This window comes from Phycodurus eques, chromosome 5 (assembly GCF_024500275.1).
Source record: "Phycodurus eques isolate BA_2022a chromosome 5, UOR_Pequ_1.1, whole genome shotgun sequence".
In the NCBI taxonomy this organism is placed as follows: domain Eukaryota; kingdom Metazoa; phylum Chordata; class Actinopteri; order Syngnathiformes; family Syngnathidae; genus Phycodurus; species Phycodurus eques.
Window position 1 is genome coordinate 2,697,100 of NC_084529.1, and position 21,849 is coordinate 2,718,948.

General features: G+C 40.5%; 1 protein-coding gene across 2 annotated transcripts in view; it reads right to left on the reverse strand.

The window, feature by feature from the left end:
* tspan9a (tetraspanin 9a) overlaps window positions 1-21,849 on the reverse strand; it is a 215,714-nt gene that overhangs the window by 83,811 nt on the left and 110,054 nt on the right. The window contains exon 3 of one of the 2 annotated variants that reach the window (XM_061677556.1): window positions 1,666-1,745. In XM_061677556.1, the coding sequence (XP_061533540.1) occupies window positions 1,666-1,728 (63 nt within the window). In that variant the 5' untranslated portion in view covers window positions 1,729-1,745. Of the gene's footprint in view, window positions 1-1,665; window positions 2,725-21,849 lie in introns of those variants that run through there. The other variant, XM_061677555.1, reaches the window with a different exon arrangement.

The window sequence follows — 21,849 nt, forward strand, 5'->3', positions numbered from 1 at the left end:
CCGGCAGCTGCTGGATAGAAGTGCTAGAATGGAGCATGGAATGGACTGCTTGTATAAGAGTGGTACCATCAGAGATTTTAGATTCAGTCCGATCCGATACTTTTTTTTTTTTTTGCTGACATCGGACCGATTTCCGATCTCAAAGATCAGATCGGGACACCCTTATTGAGTACCTAAACTTTCAACAGCTGTCATGTTGCTCTTCTTCAGAGTTTCAATAATTCAAGATGGTGGTTTTAAGCTAATAGTGCACTTCACAATCAATCAATTTCACACCTTCGACCAAATTACTTACATCCAATGCATCGATTATTTCATCTCCCCCTTTTTGACAGTGTACAATGACAATGTTACATTCAGTTTAATTTTCCAACTGAAATGCTAGACGTCAAAGCCTGAGAACTTGTAGTACTTGTAGTACACACATACAGAGTTCACAAGAGATGCTGTATCAAGGCAAATCAATGTCAGAATGAAAGAATCCCCCATCAGCTAAGCCTCACTGAATCTCCTCATTCTCCTGCACAAACATTTACATCAAGGAAGTGTGCACTGTAGAGCCCCCCAAGGCCTTTTGCGCATCTCTGCCAATTACTTGGTTCTTCTCTTTGTGAAATGAGAAATGATACAGGAATGATATAGATACCGCAACTTTCCCTGAAGCAGCACACAGCACTGCTCTTTGCAGCCCCGAGTCAAGCAATGTGCAGCGCTGCCTTTTTTTTTTTTTTTTTTGTATAGGGAGCAGGCCAAGACAGAGATTTGTTGTTTTGTGTGATTAATGTGTATGTGTGTGCTTTTTCAATGCTGACCTGTTCACAGCTGGGCTCTGCCTAATGATCTCGATAGCCTCCAGTGTGTCCCAGTTAGGACCAGCTCATACACCAGTGGCATGGTGGGCCATAGTGGATATGGATAAGGGATGTTTTTATACTTCCAGCTTGACTGCATTCACACAAAAGACGTTGGCCCAATAACCCATAAACCTTATAATCCACTCTGTAAACATTCAAGGGATTCCCACTTTTACAAAAGATGCCCATGTTTGGCTACCCAGTGGAGCCCACCACACACGTATTTGTTTTTTCCCAGAAATCTATCACTCAGTCGGTTTGGCAGTGGGAGCACTATTATTTTTCTTTTATAGCAAGCACATTTAAGAATGTAGTAATGACAAGATGCACAAATCAGCGCAGTGAAAGAATGATTTTAAAGTTTTTTCAGCTCTTATGCTGTCTCACTTGGCTAAAACATTATTTTTAAATACAATTATAAAGACACCCTGAAAGTGACCCCACTGAAGTCTCATCCTCGATGCCACCTTAATCTACCCCTCTCCCATTCCCTCCCCTCCTCTGGCCACATACAAAAGAAGAGCTGCTGCAACGCCACTGCCTGTGTCATGACATCTAAGAATAGCAACCTGCACTCAAAAAAAAAAAAAAAGAAAACAGGCTGATGTAATAATTAGAAATGCATGATCGCACTGACTCCACTGCCTCGATCCTTCAAGATTTTCTTTCTTAAAACACACTGCATACAAATAGAACCCTTTAAATGTGATACATAGATTGTACTGTAGTCTATCAACATTTAATCACATTTGCTACTTCACATTCGCATCAAAGGCATTTATTGATGGAGATGGAGTAACGAGGCACTTACCCAGAAGATGAGATTGAAGATGAACATCAGATACTTCAAGCAGCAGAGGCAGCCTCTTGCCATGTTAAACTTCTTGAATTCTAAAAGGAAGACAAATGATAGATCCAGGTAAAAGACCACGTACTTGCTCCCTTTGGGTGAGCTGTATTTGTTGTTGCTCTTGTCTCCTGCGCTGGCCTCAGCTGATGCTGTTGCAGCCTGACCCTGCTGTGTGTTTTTACGTGGCCCCGTGGAGCCGTAGAAAGCACCGGCAGTGAAGCCGCGGCCACCAAATGGGCGGCCAGACGTGGAGGCTTGAGGGAAATCAGAGTCACAGCTATCTACTGAAGGGCTACGATGTATGGCTGACTCCTCACTGCTGGACTTCTCCATGCTCTAGGGCTGCAGCTGCTGATGAAGATCTCCCTGACGCACAGTCTAACATAGTCTCAGAGGTGACAGGACAGAACAACGTGCCCTCCAAGTCTCCGCGGGTTCCCAACCAGAAGAAAGGATGAAAATGCAAAGATGAAAATCAAATTACATCCACCACAAATCACACAGCTGAGCTGAGTAATTTGAGTGTGAAAGAGTCCAGTGAAGAAGTGAGTGGAGCTGTACTGCTTAGGCTTGCTGCTGATGTCTTGCTTTCAATGTCCTTATTGCTGTGCAGGAGGCTCCTGTTAAGACTATTACTCATCTCTTGAGACAAAGTGATGTTTTCCTGTATCTTTGGTAGCTACTTTCCCAGTTGCGAGTGGGAACTCAGTCGGTCTCAGCTGCTCCACTTCCACGCTTCCACTCCTGCTGACCTGGTAACTTTTCTCACCCTGACACTCTCTTCAGCTTCTCTTCTGTGAAGTGTGCAATTTGTTTTCTGCCTGTGCTTCGATAAGCACGCTCGTCTGCTCTAGTGTAGCGTGCGTGCTGTGCTCAGCAGCTCTGTCCCCCGCACTGCCGGTGCTCGGCTCTCCTGGTAGCTGCAGCCCAACTGATGTGCCGCTCAGTAGAGACGCAACTAACAGGCATTGCCTGTTTCCCAGCAAGAGCACTGCACTCAGACCCTTCTGTTACTCTCTCCCTCGCTCTCCCTCTTGTAACTCCTCCTCACTGCTGAGCAGACAGCCAATGCAGCAGCTGAAGGAAGAGCCAAGCGCCACCTCTCCACTCCCAGTGTCTTTAATAAGCTCATCGCTGTGTTTGCTTTGACTATACATGTTCAGCAATTTATACTGTCAAGGGACATGAGAAGTCAGAGATGGATTCAACAGTGATTAAAAACTAAAAGGGGGCATGACGTGCCTCACAGTTATATGGCTGGTCTCTGGTGCAACAGAGTTGGGGGCAGAATCATGAGTGTGACATTTTGCAAGTGCACACATCCAAGTATAATTCCTCATGATTTTTATTTGCCATCTAAATATTTTAACTGCTGTTGCTATAAATCAACCATGATTCTTTTGGCAGATGGTAATTTATTTGCCATTTTGCAAAACAGGCTGAAATATTAGGTGGCTCTCTGATGTGGCTTGGGGTTGCAGAACTGCAGCTGCAGTTTGCAGTGGGTCTGTGTTCTTCATTACAGCACTGCCCACATCCATGTAAGGGGATGCAGTTTACTGGCAATGAGCTGGCTTTGTAATTGTCACCAAATGAATCAAAAGGGAATAGGGACTTTAAGATGCTAAGCACTCTCTAAGGCATAGTCAGGGTCAAACACTAAATAGTGCTGGTGAGTCACACACCAAACTGACAAAAACAGGGCTTAAAACGACCTCACTCTCTAATCGAAGGTGCCTCACCATATCTATCCAAGCACTGGAGAATTATTATTATTATTCAATGATTACTTATTATTAAAGTATTAAAGCTAAGAATTGCAGGAGGATCAAGGCAATTACCCTACTGAATGCATCAAATTTGCGAAAAACACCATTATTGTAACATTTAAGTTGTTTCTCTAAGCCAAATTTTAATTATGTCCTCACTGGACTGGAAAAAATACAATAACAGTGTAATTGCCCTCATTGACTTCAAAAAGATCCGTTTCTTCAGCAACACCTCGAGATTGCACTTAAGTTTTGTATTTTGTTGGTCATATTGGAATGAAAGTGTACAGCTTTTCCATAACCTCTAGATGGCGACATACATTTATAAAATGTGAATGTTTTTTTCATTTTCCCCTATACCTATGTATAACGTGCACTATTAACTTTTGACTATTTTTTGGGCGGAAAAAAATGCACATTATACATGAGAAATTACGGTACCGGTATGTTTTTTTTTTTACTTTGATTTACAGAACACACATGATTAAGGTGAAAAAAGAACCACTTTACAAGTTAAATAAAAACTAGGGGTGGGACTCGATTAAAACAATTAATCTAATTAACTAGTGGCTTTGTAATTAATTAATCTTGATGAATAACATTTTAATTGTATAACAATATTTGTCCTAAATAGCAACATGGTTTAATTTAAATGGATTTTAGTGGACGACGGAATAAAAAATGACAGACGGGAATTTTGTTAACTTTGCAAAAATGCATTTAAAGTAATTGCATTTCAACACAAAACAGTAGAAAACTAATGGAAAATATCCCTGGCCAAAATTAAAGTTAAAGTGCCATTTCAGGGCAGTTTATTTTTTAGACCAGTATTACCTTTAAATTGTTTCTGCGTGGCTGGCAGTTGAAAAGTTGGATCAAATGTTGGAGGGTTGAAATGCTTTCGTGGTATGAAAATTCCTTTTTGCACAAAATGCTCAAAACAACATATCAATGATTCCATCGGGGAGTTTTTTTAAAAAAAGTTGTCCGTGTCTATATGTGCCCTGCGACTGACTGCCGACCTGTTCCGGGTGTACTCCGCCTTTCACCCAAAGTGAGTTGGGATAGGCTCCAGCGCCAGGCAACTGAGCAGGATGAGCGGTATTGAGAAGGCATGGATGGTAGCCGAGCTCTGACGTGGGTCTGTAATCGATGTACTATGAAATCGTGCAATGACAAATGTTCCGCATTGTTTGGAACACACATTGTGATTCAAATCCATTAATGTTTTTAACTAATAAATGTCTGGCGACCGGCTCCAGCGTCCCGCGACCCTAACCAGGATAAGCGGTGTTGAAAATGGATGGATGGACTAATAAATGTGTTAATGTTGTAATTAACTACTCACAATTAATGCCTTAAAGTCCCACCCCAAATAAAAACATATTTTTCTACTTGGTGTGACTCTTCAAGCAGGTTTCTACTGGAGAGCTTCCAGGACCATTAACTATATGGTGAATGGAGTATACAGGTGCAGCTCGCTCTCGTTTCATTCATCTATCAGAGCTCAGTGGGGCTCTAAGTATGCATGTTGCAGACTCCACAAGCAGCCTGACGGATACTTCTGGAGTAATTTCCCCGCTGAAACTTCCACAGATTCACAAATCTACTCCAATCAATAATATATTCTGCCCTGCTGCTTCCAGTAAACGAGACAGAGAGATGAGAGAACAGCACATGGAGACTCAGGAGTAACTGTTGTCTGCAGGATGACACTGAACAATTTAGGCCACATAAGTAAAGGAAAACAAATTTAAAAAAGGATAAGTGAAGAGTGGGTCAGAACACGGGATAACAGCTATTGTATCAAAAATAGCATCTTTCCACCATTTCCTAACACACAGGTGCCATGCTGTCTCTGTTACGGCTGTGATAATATTTCGGAAGGTGAAATATTCATGAGATGACTTCACGCCCCACTTTCTAGGTGTTTAAAGGTCTTGTATTTTGGCTATTTACACCTCCATAGAGTGACTCTTTAACATGGACTTAGTATAAACGTGTCAATTTCATTTAAAAAAAGTACCTTGGTTTTGTCATACGAGTGTCCAGAAAAGCCCCTTCTGACAGCTACTTCTGTTTGACCCAGTTTTGTATCCGCTGTGTCCATATTTGGCTAAGACCGCCCCCTTTTCTTTGAATGGTTGCCTGTTTGTAGAAGACCCACTTGTGAGAGCACACGTGTTTCTTTTTGTTGACAGCACTGGCTCGGGAGCGGAAAGGGAAGGCAGAGATCTTCGCTAGTGATGCAGATAAGAAATTTCAACGACCTGATTTCAGGCCTCTTGGCAGAAAAACGTCTAGAAGTCAGGAATACGATTTTAATTCATATTTCACGTTTACTGAGGCACCATAGAGACCATATTACATACCAAATATAAAGAGAAAGGCAAAATATTTTGCCAAAATATGTCCCTGTTAAGTGAAAAAAGGTGGAAAATGCCAGCTTTTACAGGCAGTGTGAAAGGGGCTAGATTCTTTTGTTGAAGCCAATTAAGAAGAGAAAAGTGAAAATATTATTTCATGTAGAAAAGCCTTCAGCACTTTTATTTGCCCTTCTTTCAATTAAAAAAATGTTGGAAATCCAGTATTTATAGTAATCTCCTCATTGGAACCATCATTTTAAAGCTTCCACTTTCGCAACATACAACTTTATTTTTATAGCTGCAGCAAGTAGGCTACTGTATTTCCTCAAAGACCTTTTGGGAAAAGATACTGATAATATCAAAAAGCTATGTGTCTTGCAATCTTAATAGCACGGGTAATACAACAAAGCAGACAAAGAAAAGAAAAATAACCTAATTAGTGGTGTGATGAGTTTGTCAAACAATATGGATTTTATTGTTGCACTGTTCAGTTTCAGCTTTCCATTATGACTAAGAATAATTAGACCTTATTAAGGTAGCAAGAACTGCGTTCTATAATTCATCAGCACTTGAAATGAAAAATGTAACTTTACACATGACTAACTCACAGCTTTAATCGTCATGTTTCATTTTTGGTTGCATTATCCAGCAGGAAGGAGACGACAAAGACAAAATTTGATGATTTTAACTTTCGGAGTCAGTTTGTATTATGAAGACAAGCATCACAGCGGAAGAAAATGCTTTTCGAATATCCCGCAACATTTGGTTGTATTTACCGAGTTGACACGAGAGCAGAGAGAAACAATGAGCACTATCGCTGTTCCAGTAATTGAGTGGTTTCGTTTTGAACACAAGTCACTGATGGTCTTGTGGTACTGTCCCCGATCAGACCAGGATGTAGCCTGTCTTTCACCCAAAGTAAGATGGGATATACTCTAGCTCGAACACTGTACAGGATAATGCTGGGTTTACATTATGTTCCCAGTGCCTACAGCAAGAAACGCAACAGGATTTTCTCTCAGCCATTCTTTTCTCTGTATTCGGGTTTTGTAGCAACAGCTACAAACCTTGAAAATGGAGAATCGCAGTACGTGTGAGACAGTTTACTGGCCCGACGCAATACGACGCGTTGACCGGTCTGGCAGGGGGTATGTGACCTTTGCAGCCTCGCTTACACGACACGTAGTTCGCTGTGGGATTTGGGCCATTTTTTTCCTCCACATTCAAGTCTGGTGGGAGGGTGGTCGCGGGGGTCGGGGGAGGGGGGGGGGGGGTGCTGAGTCCCAGAGGGTCAAAGATGCACTATGGTTCGGCCTATGGTCTACTCCAGATGCAGGTACTTTACCTCCTGGTCCGTTACGTTCTGATGGGGTCCCCTCACATTTCGCATGTTCTGTTAAGGTCTGACACATGTTTCACATTCACTCAATGCTTCTATGGATGAAACATAGGCGTCAGGCAGCTGTGATGCACATTTGTGGCCACGGCAGACTAGAATGAAGCGCCACTTCCAGGTCCAGCTTTAAACTCCCTCCGAGACCGCACGTGTGGCGTCAGACCGTAGTAGAACACTACACAGAGTACTGCGCTGTGCCCGTAAACCATCACACGGCAGGCACCGTGATGGAACGCAACAAAATGGCTACTATACATACTAACTTGCTGTGAGGACCATCACAAAACATGACAAAATGGGACAAAATGCGCACTGAAGAATGTGACATTCTCGGGGAAATACAGTTTCCCACTACAGATGACTTTCAAGTTTGTTACTCCCTATTTCGCAATGTTACGTTGAGTTGCGTTCAGCCCCTTTTACTATGCTGACCAGGTTTGTCATCTGCACTGTGACTGCTGTGGCACATTTTTGGACAGTTTTAAAACCTGGCCTGGCATTCACAGCTACTAAGGTCTATCACGTTTAGCCATTCTGTCCCGCATGCATTCTGTCGAGTCTTTCACATTTTAACCACGGTGGCCTGAAATGTGACTGCCGTGGCCACTGGGACAGTAATTTATACACACTACAAGCAGTATAGAAAATGGACGGATGAATGGGTTTTTAACACGCACAATGACCACATGCACATAAGCAGCAGATACTGAAGCTTAGTGAACATTGTGATCTCATTCCACCAGTGTTTTATTTCCAGCTTTAATCTGTCCTCCTGCCGACCACCAGCTCATTGACTTCAGCTGTATCTTAAAGGTTGTCTTGCCTGTAGCTTAAACTGATGATGCATTTAGTGAAGTCTTTTGGGGCTCTGTGATGTATAACACACGTGACAAATTGCCGTTCAGTGGTTCCACTGACTCAAACTCATTTATATCCTGTCAAAAGTAGTTGTAGCTGATGGAAACTTCAAAGGAATTTACCAGCAAAGAAGCACAATTGAATTTAACATACATAAAACAATAACAGGCGGCACGGTGGCCGACTGGTTAGAGCATCAGCCTCACAGTTCTGAGGACCCGGGTTCAATCCCCGGCCCCGCCTGTGTGGAGTTTGCATGTTCTCCCCGTGCATGCGTGGGTTTTCTCCGGGCACTCCGGCTTCCTCCCACATCCCAAAAACATGCATTAGTTGGAGACTCCAAATTGCCCGTAGGCATGACTGTGAATGCGAATGGTTGTTTGTTTCTATGTGCCCTGCGATTGGCTGGCAACCAGTTGAGGGTGTACCCCGCCTCCTGCCCGATGACAGCTGGGATAGGCTACAGCACGCCCGCGACCCTAGTGAGGAGAAGTGGCTCAGAAAATGGATGGATGGTAGAAAACAATAACATACTGTATGCGAGTACGACCTTCACTCATACATTCTTGTTACTCTGTGCAACACTGTTAATCAAGTTTGTCATTTGTAATTATATGGTAATCTGGTAGTCGCGATCACATCATGCACCGCACAGCTTTAGCAAATAAATAAATACACTGAAAAATGGTTGTGTTACGCTCTGTCACACATACTTGACTCAGAAAAGTTCATCTCTCATTTTGTGAATTGTTACTGCCACATTCTGTTGGTGTGGTAATTGCAGAAAAAAACCCCAGAATAAAGCTTTATATTTCATTCTTCATTCGTGGGGGAGATTATGTTTTTAATTCCATCAATTGATATGACTGAGGAAGTAGCCAGAAAGATATGAAGAGTGCTTTCAAAATTAGATAAAAGCAAAATTTAAAAAGATGGATTTTGCCATGTCATTTATTGTGTACAGACTCTATTATCTTTTTGTTGAACATGTTCAGACTTATGGCGGCACATCTGCCTCACGGTTCTGAGGACCCGGGGTTCACATCCGGCCTCACTTTTGTGGAGTTTGCATGTTCTCACCGTGCCTGCGTGGGTTTTCTACGGGTACTCCGGTTTCCTCCCACATCCCAAGAACATGCATGGTAGGTTAACTGAAAACTCTAAATTGCCCATAGGTGTGAATACACATATATGAATGTGAGTGCAAATGGTTGTTTGTTTATATGTGCCCTGTGATTGGCTGGCGACCGGTTGGGTGTGTACCCCGCCTCTCGCCCGAAGATAGCTGGGATAGGCTCCAGCACGCCCATGACCCTAGTGAGGAGAAGCGGTAAGGAAGATAGATGAATGAATGAATGGATGAATGAATGGATGAATGAATGAATGAATGGATGAATGTATGTTCAGACTTAGCCCATTAATCGTTTGAACAGGGTGGGGAAAAAAAACGAGCAGGTGTGAGTGAATGAATGTTTATTTCTCTGAATAATCAAAGTTGATTTACCGGTTTGGAAAATAGCTCTTCATATCTGTTTTACCTATAGTTTGTATGCACGCATGTACATTACTGTGCAAAGGTCTTTTATTGTCATTTAACAAAACTGTCCACTTTCACATTTCAAAACGGTAAATGGTAGAATGTACAATTATCAGGGTTATAATAAAAATAGATAAATGATTTCCACAGAACATAATCGGGGGCTGGCACATGGACCAAGGTACAGTACCTGCTCCACTTTGTTAAGATATTTATTAGATAGTGCAGATACAGTAGAGGAATTTATTTTCACCATTCACATCATTGCGGTATCAATTGAGATTGTGAGCAGATCTCAAATTTGTGCATTTATCACCTTATTCTCAGGTGATTGGCATCTGTCAACCACTTACTGCCACCTGTAAAAATTCAAATAGATTAGCTGGTATACAGTTAACAATAGAATGGATAGTCTTCCAAGTAATGTGATGACTTCCCATCCATGACACAAGGGACTGTTTTGTTTTATAGTGAAAGCTGAGCTAAACAATACATATGATTTTATAAAAGAAAAGGAGCAAGGAGCAAAACTCAACACTAGTATATACAAATTAAATGAAGTGAGGTGTGAGTACCTGAGCGTTTGACATTTTTGCAAATTGCAAATATTGAAGAACGGACTGGATGTTTCATTATTCAGAAACATTAGTGTGGCCTATTAATCCAGCATCTAACTTGACAATGTTTAGTAGTATCTTAAAGTTGGTTCAAAAGTTGTACAAGCTGGAGTTTGCTGTAAAAAAAAAAATCCCTGAATCTTAAAAAAAATTGGGAATTTGAACCATTGTCACTTCATGAAAACTCTTAGCGCAGTTATGTAGCTGTGGGCTGTGTGTGATTCAGCCAGTATCAAAGGATGAACTTACTGTGTGTGTATTTACCCTCTTCCTTTGGCATTTTGCTAAAAGGACAATGGTAAAAGAATAATGTGGTAAGAGAAGAAGAAAAACATTCTTCAGAAGTTATCATGAAGTAAATGGACTCCCATGCTAAGCAGAAAAGACTCCGGCAGCGTCCAAGTACTTTTGTCCAGCCGTGTTTCAAATGTCATGGCAGTTGGAGATTAAATCTTTTAACCGCGTGGATGGTATAATGTCGCATTCCAGAAAAGTGAGAAGTTAGAGTTTTCCGACCTCCGACCAGGAAAAGTGCACTTGAATGCCACACAAACTGGGAGGTCCAAGTGGCGAAGTCGGGAAAAGAAAAAACGACCCGACTTCACCGAATTGCTCCATTCTGACGTCACACGAAAACGGCGACCCCCATGGAGACACAGACTGTGAATGGTAAAACATAATTTACTATATTGTAAAAACATGTTTATCTATCTTTATTTAGTTATTCGACATAACTTCACGTAACTTAATGTGATTTGTACTGACTGCATGAGGATATGCCACTCTGCCTGCATGAAGTTATTCGGTGAAAGGTATGAAATTCTTATTAAGATAACATATTCTTTTATTTGTACATTTATAAATGAAGCAAATTATGATTTTATGTGGGCCTATTTATCTTACAAATATACAAAACAATTTATCACAATCAGCCATCGTTGTTGTTTACTATGGACCGGAACCCTTTGAAGTCACAACTGGTACAATCCGAGTGGGATGAATCCAATTTCCCACTTTTCTGGAATGCAGCATAAGCTCTGATAAGTCATGATTCACACTGTTACTGATCTTATTTTGGTAGGTTTCTACTTCCTGTTTTGTTTCTCGTGTTGGCCTGTTGGGCTCTAGCTGTCTTTGTTGAGAAATGACTTCAATGACTGACATGTGCTGTAAATTTGAGTCATCTGTTTGTGATGCTTGACAAGAGTAAGCAGTGACTGACTATATACATAGCTGTGTTAGCTTCTCCGTGCTCGACGAAGACTTGCTAGCTGCCATACAGTATGCTTTTCAGTGATATGTGTTGTTTTAACATTTAACATAAAATTAGTGGTTAATTTTTTTTTTCAAACATGGTTAAAGTTAATGTTAGAAATATGATCCATGATGTCCATTGTAATGTATTGCCCCTACACTCATACTACAAAAGTCAAGGGAGTATTTAAATAGTTTCATTCCTTTTAACAGATTATTACTGATTCATACTAAATGATAAAGGTCCTCCTATTTGAATCATATTTTAAATTGTCATGCACAAATTGTAATTTCAAATTGACAGCATTATATGCATTTTACCTTTGTGATCTCTCTCTCTCTCTCTCTCTCTCTCTCTCTCTCTCTCTCTCTCTCTCTCTCTCTCTCTCTCTCTCTCTCTCTCTCTATATATATATATATATATATATATATATATATATATATACAGTTGTGTTCAAATTAATAGCAGCCCCACATCACTAGCAAGATAAATCACTGTTTTTGTTAGAATTTCAGACCCAACAGGCATGACGATTCTGTGAAACTGAATCATGAACTGAAAAGGGGGTGTTAAAAAAAACTAGCAGGGCTGAGTTCACTTAGTGAGGTCATTGATTCTGTGAAAAAAAATAGGTGTTAAACAGGTGGCTCTTATTTCAGGATCAAGGCAACTGAGGCTGCATATGCAGGTTGTGTATTTGTCCTTGAAAAACAGAGTAAAATGGGTCGTTCAAGACACTGTTCAGAAGAAGAGTGTTCTTTGATTAAGAAATGAATAAAAGAGGGGAAAACCTAAAAAGAAGTGCAGAAAATGATTGGCTGTTCAGCTAAAATGATATCGAACACTTTAAAATGGCGGCCAAAACTGAGGAAGAAAAAGAAAAATGACTGTCCGAATGGATCAGAGAATAACCAAACTGGTAAAGGCTCAGCAAATGATCAGCTCCAGGAGAATCAAAGAAGATCTCAGGTTGCCTGTGAGTTCTGTAAGAATCAGACGACATCTATGTGCAGCCGTTACCTGCAAGAAGCCCCCGCAAAGTCCCATTGTTAATAAAAAGACGGGCTGAAGCGGCTACAATTTGCCACAGAACACATTGACTGGCCTAAAAAGAAATTGCGTAATATTTTGTGTACTGATGTGAGTGAGATTGTTCTTTTTGGCTCTTAAAGCCTCAGACAGTTTGTCACACGTCCTTTAAAGACTGAATTCAAGCCACGGTACACAGTGAAGACGGTGAAGCATGGTGGTGCAAGTATCATGATATGGTGTGGTTTTTTTCGTACGATGGTGTTGGTCCTATTTATATCAGAACACTGGAAGAAGTCATGTTGCCATATGCTGAAGAGGAAATGCCTTTGAAATGGGTGTTTCAACAAGACGATGACCCCAAACACACCAGCAAGCGAGCAAAATCATGGTTCCAGACAAACAGCATTCAAGTAATGGAGTGGCCAGGACCTTCATCCCATAGAAAACTTGTCGGCTGACATCAAAAATGCTGTTCATAAGGCAAAACCAAGAAATGCAGAGGAATTGTGGAATGTAGTATAATTGTCCTGTTGACCGGTGCCAGAAGTTGGTCGACTCCATTCACCACAGATGTGAAGCGGTTATCAGAAACGGTGGTTATGCAACTAAATATTAGTTTATGATTCTCAGGAAAGTTGAATCTTAAAGCATTTCTTAGTTTATACAGTATATTTTTGAGTTTGTAAAGACAGATGTCAACACTGCTATTATTTTGAACATTATATTTCTTGACTTTCTGTATAATATTATGAAATTCAATTACTTTTTCCAAATTTCTTCCTTTGAAATAGAATGTCCCCAATGCATTTGTGTTCATTAAAATACAATTTATTTGAAGAATTTTGACGATTACTCACCTTTTTAAACACTGCTATTATTTTGAACAGTATAAGATATATATCAAATATTTACCACCCAGATGAAATTTGTCTCCACGCTCATTTATTGCGTCTTTTAGATATTGTGGTGGTGAAGTCATTGTTTAGTGAACTAAGAAAGAATTTATTTTTTTTGCATCATAAAGTGGACCCATTGGATGGTAAGCAATCCATTGGCCGCTTTTCAGTTAAGAAAATTATTTTTAGCTGAATGATTTACTTGAAATGTGTCTTTCATGGGAAATAAGGCACTGTACTTTAGATGCCTTTTATAGCTTTACAATAAATGTCAGTGATTTACAGACTGGAACTGAACAGTGGCAATCAAAGCTCCAGTTACAAGGTCAGCAACTCGAAAGTGTAGTTTAATTTGAGAGCACATGTAGAACTCAAGCTCACCTAAGATTCACACAAAATGCTTCAGCATCTCCTAACATGACAGCCTCCCAAAAATGCCATCAATGTCAAATTCTGACATCAATAAAAAAAAAAAAAAAAAAAAAAAGTGATGTCGTTTTTGAAATGTCAATAAATGTGTCATGGTGTAAAGGAATGTAACTGATGTCCTCTGCAGTGATAATTAGCAGCTTCTTGCATGGTCATAGCTCAGATTACAAAGGGAATTACTGCTGTATCGCTTTACAGAGTCATTCTGAAACCATATCAGAGCTACAGTAATATAAATGACTTTTAACAGCATGTGAACTAAAATGAATGTATGATCAAGGCCGATGTAAGGAAGGGATTAGAACTACAAAGGGTTTCCGCACACGCAACATTCCGCTGCTGGGGGTCTTTGGATCCTACAGACTGTTTAGGACGTTTTGGCATGAGTGCAAATAGACCTCACTGACAACATGTCTTTAGTATAGAAAGAAACAAAACACATACACCACGATAAAAGCACGCAAAAAGTTATTCATTCGACAAAATAATTATGTCAGAAAATTAGATTAGATTAGATTTATGTCTCTACCTTGGCCTTTTACAATACACAATTACTCAATGAGATGACTTGTTTGACATGTCTGGACATTGGTGACAGGGCTGGCATTTTTCAAATCATTCTGAGGTCATTTACAACAAAAACCTCAATAACCTAGTATGTGCTAATGAATAATTAATAGGCATCATGACTTGCTAAAACAGGCAGCGCAGTGGTCGACTGTTTAGCACATATGCCTCACAGTTCTGATGACCTGGGTTCAAATCTGGCCTCCCTGTGTGGAATTTTCATGTTCTCCCCCCGTGCCTGCGTTGTTTTTTTCCGTGTACTGCGGTTTCCCCGCAACCCTAGTGAGGAGAAGCGGTATGGAAAATGGATGGATGGATGGACTTGCTAAGACGACTTTGATTGCATGATAAGGGCACACCTTTGAATTTGTTGTTTTATTTTACTTGCAGTAAAGCAAGTGCAGGGGGGTGATGTCACAATGACAGCAGCATGCTGCAAGTAGGATGATCACAGACAAGTATTTGCGATTAAGTGTTTTTTTCAAGAAATTAAAACAAAATGAGGAGAAGCGGCTCAGAAAATGGATGGATGGATGGATGGATAATGCTTAAGAATGTGATGTTTTACACATGGGGGACCCTAACATTTATAAAACAGTACTTATTCCCATTGCAAGAACTGGCACCATAAATATGTGTTTCTTATTGGATGGCTAAAAATAAGGGTGGCATAACTTTATAAAGGCACACTATGTTCAGAATACATTTTGGGATCCAGCTCTTACTAGTTAATCAATCACGAGTTAAACTAGACCGCTTATTTCTCCCTTAGTTTTAAATTCTTATTTTAACAGGACCTTTTGGATAATTACTGTATATGTTTGAAACTTTATCAGAACTACTGGGGGAAGGCCCGTTTCTGTTTCAGAATGCTGGTGGCACAAGGCACTTAACCCGGTCCATAAAGGCACATGCTTAGAAAAGTTACGTAGGTTTTGGAAGAAATCAAGCTTAAAATTCCAACAATTCAAGCTAAGAAAAAACAGATCCCATCTGACACACTCTAAAATCTTGGACAAAGTCTCTTTTTCTTCCATTTTCACTGACCAACAGTAATTCTATAACACGAATGCTTGGTGCTGAAATGAAACCAGGAAGTGCTAAAAGACCTTCTGCTCACCCATTTAGAAAATGTCATGATGACATGATAACCTTGCAAGACAACAGCCAAGCCATGCAGTTGATGCAATACACAGTATACAGTCTTGCGTCCAAGCCCCAATTCAAAATAAATACAGACTATCAGAGTTGTGCGACACAAAGTAGGACACACCAGAGATTGTACAAGGAAAAAGTGCGCTTACTTACACTGCATTATACTGCATTAGCATTTAGAGCAGAACCGTCAGTTGCCATTATAATGCAACACAGTATCAGTAATGTCTGGGTCAACACAGCCCGTGTCGCAAGGAGGTCAAATGACGGTGACACGTCTTACTGAACCATACATGAATCCCAGAATAGGCTCAAAGATAAATCAAGAGCGACATAGTGCCCCTGATTATGATCAAAGGAATGGAATAGTTAAGCTTTGTGCAACAACTACGGTATGTACAAAATGTATCAGCAGTGATATGAATTTCATCCAGTTCATTAGCAATTGCAAGGGTAAGCGTCTGGATTCAGGCTTTGACTATTAATTTTCTGGCCGAGAGCCTATGAAACTTGACATTGGCATGCTTGAAAAAGTATGCAGACTTCCTCTGTCACTGCCGCAATACAGATTCCCTTGATCCTCCATGTTTTCCATTTATTACGATGCAAATGTTGTTCAAAAGATAGCTGAGATTTAGAACATTCATAATGATTGCGTGTTGACTGTAAAGAAAACGCTAATGACTTCATTAAAATGATTTATGGTTCACAAAATATATGAGAATAGCATTGTCATTGAATGTAGTACAGTTCAGACAAATCAAAATATCACATCAGTGATTACCAACAATGGCCAATATAAAAATAGATCCACTCTTTTTAATGGAACTGTACTGCATTTACTGTATCCAAACCTACCAGTTGTTTACCTGATTATCTCATTTTATTTACAAAAATAAATAATGCATGTTTTATACAATTTGTTACAATTGTTCCAATAAACTAAATCAAATGGTAAATAGGATTTCACTGGTATAGCGCTTTTCTAACTTCAAGGTACTTACTCAAAGCGCTTTAACACTGTTTCCTCATCCACCTGCTGATAACGCAGCAACTGGGGTTTCGGTATCTTGCTCATACATGGTCATAAGGGCTCAGGATGGAACCCACAACCGGCCCAGTCCCAAAGGGAGGGGCACGGGCACCGGACCACCACCCCCACCCCAGCGCGCCCCACCGTCGCAGGAGCCAGCCACCACCCAAAAACGGTCAAAGCCTGCCAAAAGCGAGCACATGTTAAGCGCCGAGAGCGGTAAGGCAAGGAAGGCGGTGTGCAAAGGGGGCGAGGGGGGGCAACCCTCCGTGGCCCGAGAACATCAAATATTACGGTGCACTTCTATCCCCACGCATGCAATGTTTACATTCGTATACATCCATCCATCCATTTTCTTTTACCGCTTATCCTTACTCGGGTCGTGGGCTGCTGGAGTCTGTCCCAGCTATCTTCGGGCGGGAGGCCGGGTACACCCTGAACCGGTTGCCGGCCAATCGCAGGCCACATAGAAACAAACAACCATTCGCACTCACATTCACACCTACGGGCAATTTAGAGTCTTCACTCAACCACCCACGCATGTTTTTGGGATGTGGGAGGAACCAAGGGGAGCCCTTGGCTGGGCGTATTGCACAGTACATACAGTAGGTGCAAATCTGCGAAAGGGCGATTTTGGGATTCCAATTTATACTCAAGTGCGTATTGTACTCGAGAAATTATGGTACTTGTTTTTCTCCTAAAAAAAGTTTGGGGTAGAATTTGGTGTGAAATATGAAATATGCTATGTAGACATACTACAAGTGAACATATGATTTATACCTTTGCAAACTTATTATGCTATGAAACTAAACATAGACACTTGCAGAGAAGGTTTAACCTTTAGAACTTGTGCAGTTTTTCAATTTAAGATATCTTCTACCGCTATACAACTTAAGTTACGAGTTTAAAGATGGGAAGGGGAAATGAGTCATGACTTTTTATGTATACTAGGAAGTGAAAGATTAAGTCCATGTCATATGGATAGAATGGCAACTGCAGCGGAAGCGATGTCACTCAAAGCTCAAATTTCCAGAACGTGTCACTGAAGCGGGTGCTACATTAAAACTATTTACGGCTGCGGAGGTAAGATATTATATACGTTTGGTGGATTTTGATTTGCTCTGGCTCCTCAAAGTCCAGAGGGTGAGATGTGTCTCTGTGGCGCCTCATAAGCAATGCAACACATGCTTAAATACCCTCATGTGCTGCAGGAAAATGGGTTACAGGGCACACAGAAGGGCTCGCGGATAAAAAATGTCTTCTCAGTACAACAGCGGTTGGAAAGAGAGAGAGAGAGGCCATATGGATCATTAGAGACAATCAGGGAAATCGACCAAAGGGTCAGTCTACACAGCAAGCGAGGTCAACATTTTCATTTTTTTCATCCCTGGTTCCTAAGCAAAACCTAACAACATCCATCACGTCTTTACACTGTCTTGTAAAGTGAAAACAAGTGAGATGCTGATGAGGTTGGTGTATATTAAAGCTGTTTTCACAGATATAAGGAGCTAGATAAAGTCCATCAATACTTTCTTTGGCTGCTAGTAAGATGTACAAAAGAGGAAGGTTGCACTTTGTGATGAAAAGACACAGTGGAGGGCAAAGTAAAGAATTACAAAGGAGCAACCGTTGGGTATTTCAGGGGGATTGATCCCTGGATGTGATATCCAATCAAGGTAGTATAAAAAAAACTAAAACTCAATGTTTGAATTGGGCGCAATGGTTTTGACGAGTGGCTCAGAGATTGTCAAGATGGTTATGGTAATTCATGAAAGGGCCTTAATTCATGAGAGGGACCTTTGTCACTGCCATCCTGCAGGGTCAACAAATAAAGCAGAGGCAAGTCTTGTGACTGTGGCAAAATGCCGTGAATCTTGTCACTATTGCAGGAATTGCCTTGCTGCGGATTACTGCCCTCCTCCAAAGAGGCAGCTGCCATGCCGCTGTGTTTGTGAGTGAATCTCCACAATCCAAAACTGCTTCACGAAGGGACAAAAAAGGCTATCACCACATGAAATTCCCATTGTAGGGCATGCATAGCTTTTATTTTTATCAAAGCAAAATCCCTGATTAGATTGTAAGGACTAAGCACATTTCTGATAGCTCCCATCACAATACACTAATAAGGATGCCACAAGAGGTCGAGAACAAGAGATGAAGGATATTTTCTTTGTGGAAACTACAGCATAAAGGGAATAATATCTCCACAGAGCTGTGCTGATGCAGTGGAAGTAGAGAAGCCTGTGGTACTTGGGTCAATTGGATCAGCCTTTATTGTATTACGTAATTATTCTCTTAAAACAACAACAACAACATACATCATTGTGACTTTTGGCTTGTCCCGTTTGCCACAGCAAGTCATCGGGATGATTTGTTGGGCACAGTTTTTTTTTGTTGGAAGCCCTTCCTGATGCACCCTACCCATATTTTGTCTCAGCTTGTGACTGGCAGTAGCTGCTTATTCGGGGCATCAAGTGGGAAACAAATCGGTGCCGTCTGCACGAAAAGGCAGCAGCATATACCATGGCACTGCACTAACAGTGCATTCGATGAAAAAGTAAATGGAGGGAAAATGAGAATGATGTGATCATGTATATCATAACACAAGTCATACAAAGTCAGTATTTGAAAGGCTCTTGGTTAGGGTTAGCTAATAATAGCTGAGTGAGACATTTGAAGTGCAAAGGGAGAGAAAGACTTGAAGGAATTTATTGGGCTTAACTGGTGACGTTAAAAACGTACAATGCATGTGTGTCGTGTGTTACCATTGACAGAGGAAGTAGTTTGTGTACTCTTCCTTGCAGACTTCAATAACAACAATCAATACCAATTTGCTATCTCCCTGCAGCAAGCACTGTTGTGAAAATGCCACCTTCTAAATTTTCAAATGCAATTTATTGATTTTAGATCAGAATTAATCCCGGAAAATCTACCCTGATTGTTAAATTCAGAGTGGCAAGCAACATGCCATACACTGTCGTGACTATTCCAACGTAATATTGCCTTCTACTTGCTTCTGCTTTCTTTCGATTGAAATCGATTCCAGTTTTGAAAAATAACCCTTTTACTACCCCCGCCTAAAAGCAGAACTGATCTTTGAAGCAAAAACTGAGGCTGGGCGCAGGGATGACAATACAGAGTGCATACTGGCAGCCTAGTGATAAAATGCTTTCCAAGTGCATCTTATTATATCTCAGATAAAACTTTGCACTGTCTGGCCGAAGGATGATGATGATGATTATCCATCCATCCATCCATCCATCCATCAATCCATTTTCTGTACCGCTTATCCTCACGAGTGCCGTGGGCGTGCTGGAGCCTATCTCAGCGATCTTCGGGCAAGAGGCGGGGGACACTCTGAACTGGTCGATTATTATTATTATTATTATTATTATTATTATGTTTATCTGTACCAGTCCTTGTGGAATTCTGCAAACGTTTCACAAGTTAACTGTGAGATCACGTCAACCTTGACCTTTCACCACCACCTTCTTATCACCTTTGTGCTAAACTCTGAGTTTGTGTGTAATGAAAATTACTTTGCAGCCCTCATAACGCCAGTATCTCCTTCATTAAGTAGGACAGACATCAGGACGGGCCGTGACCTTTTACGATCCATTTCCAGAACCAAGATGTGCTAAAACTGAAGACACTCCTTTGAAGCACCACTGACCTATTGACTTAAAAAAAAATAGGCCTTGAACATACAGAAACCAAGATTAAAATAGTAACTTAAACTTAAACACTACTAATACTACTACTCCATGTTAGTAACATTGACAGCTGTAACCTTCTTTTTATCTCATATGGACCTTTTTTAACAGAAGGGTTTTCTGTTTTGTTAATTACCAAATAAAACAAAGTATAAATGAAATGCATTTTTAAAAGCACTCGTTTTGACCGTTTAATGAGCTGGTAGACATTCTTTATTCAAACGTGAGACAGTAAATTGTTTGAGTTCTATATGAAATAGGCTGAATACTGGTTCCATCTACCCAAACATTTTGTGCTGCTTTAATACAATCCTTTGAGGAAGTAATTATGAATAAACACATTATTTTTTTTCACCTCATGTCATGGTTTGGCAGCATCATATTGCAGCAAAATTACCTGAGGATGACTTAATTTGGGAGGGATTAATCCAAACATTTAGGCATGACTAATTAATGCATCCACCACATGTATTTGTTGCACATTATTCACTTTGTGCTTCGACATACTGTATGTGCAAATAAGCACTATAAATGAATACATTTTCCCAGAGGAAATAGCTGATGATGAATTCTAACAAGATTAGCTCAGACATTCCTCAAAACCTAACAGGCAAAAGGGTCACAGGGATTAAAAAACTAAAATAAAAAATACAAAAATCAGTCTCCACCACTAACCATCAATTTTACATAATTTTTAGGAGAACGAGATCTCCCTGAGAATGATTCACAGCCAGGAAATAGCTTTCCTTTGCCATATCACCCGTACCAATACATTATAATATAAACCTCACCAGTGGTTGAATCATTACTGTCACACAACAAGAAGTAATGTTACTTGCTTTGATTAAGATTTTGGATGGAAAGTAGCTTGATGAGGGTGACTTTTGCATGAATGGCCATGTTAGACAGCACTCTGCAAAGGTTTTACCTCACCACTTGCTTGGTTGTTTTAATTACATTTTGCACAGTCAGTGAAATTTGTTATTGAATGTTTTTTGTGTGTGTGTGTGTGTGTGTGTGTGTGTGTGTGTGTGTGACATAGTTGTCGTGTACGGGGAGGTCACCTTTGCTAACCAACACATTACCCTCTTTTTTCAGTTTGTGCATGTGTTCCCATTGTATTCTAATTAAGAGAGAAGATTATAACCATATATAGTCATTATAGCTTTGCTGAAACAACATATAATGCTAATGATGACCTAAGACGAAGACTTTTCATAATATTAAGGTAGAATTATAGCTAAGTCTAGACTGTACAATATACTTTAACATCATCCTGAACTTTCCCAACAGTGTGACAGGTCAAACCCTGAATGCTTCCTTCCACCAGATAATGACTAGTGATTGAAGACTAGTTTGCGATGGTGTAGTGTTTCACTCTCCTGACTTGCATGCAGGCAGAGTGGGTTCAATTCCTATTCAGTGAAGGTGTGAATTTGAATATGAAAGGTTGTCTGCCTCTCTGTGCACCCTGTGATTGACTAGCGGGTGGATAATTATTCCCACAATATAAACCATAATT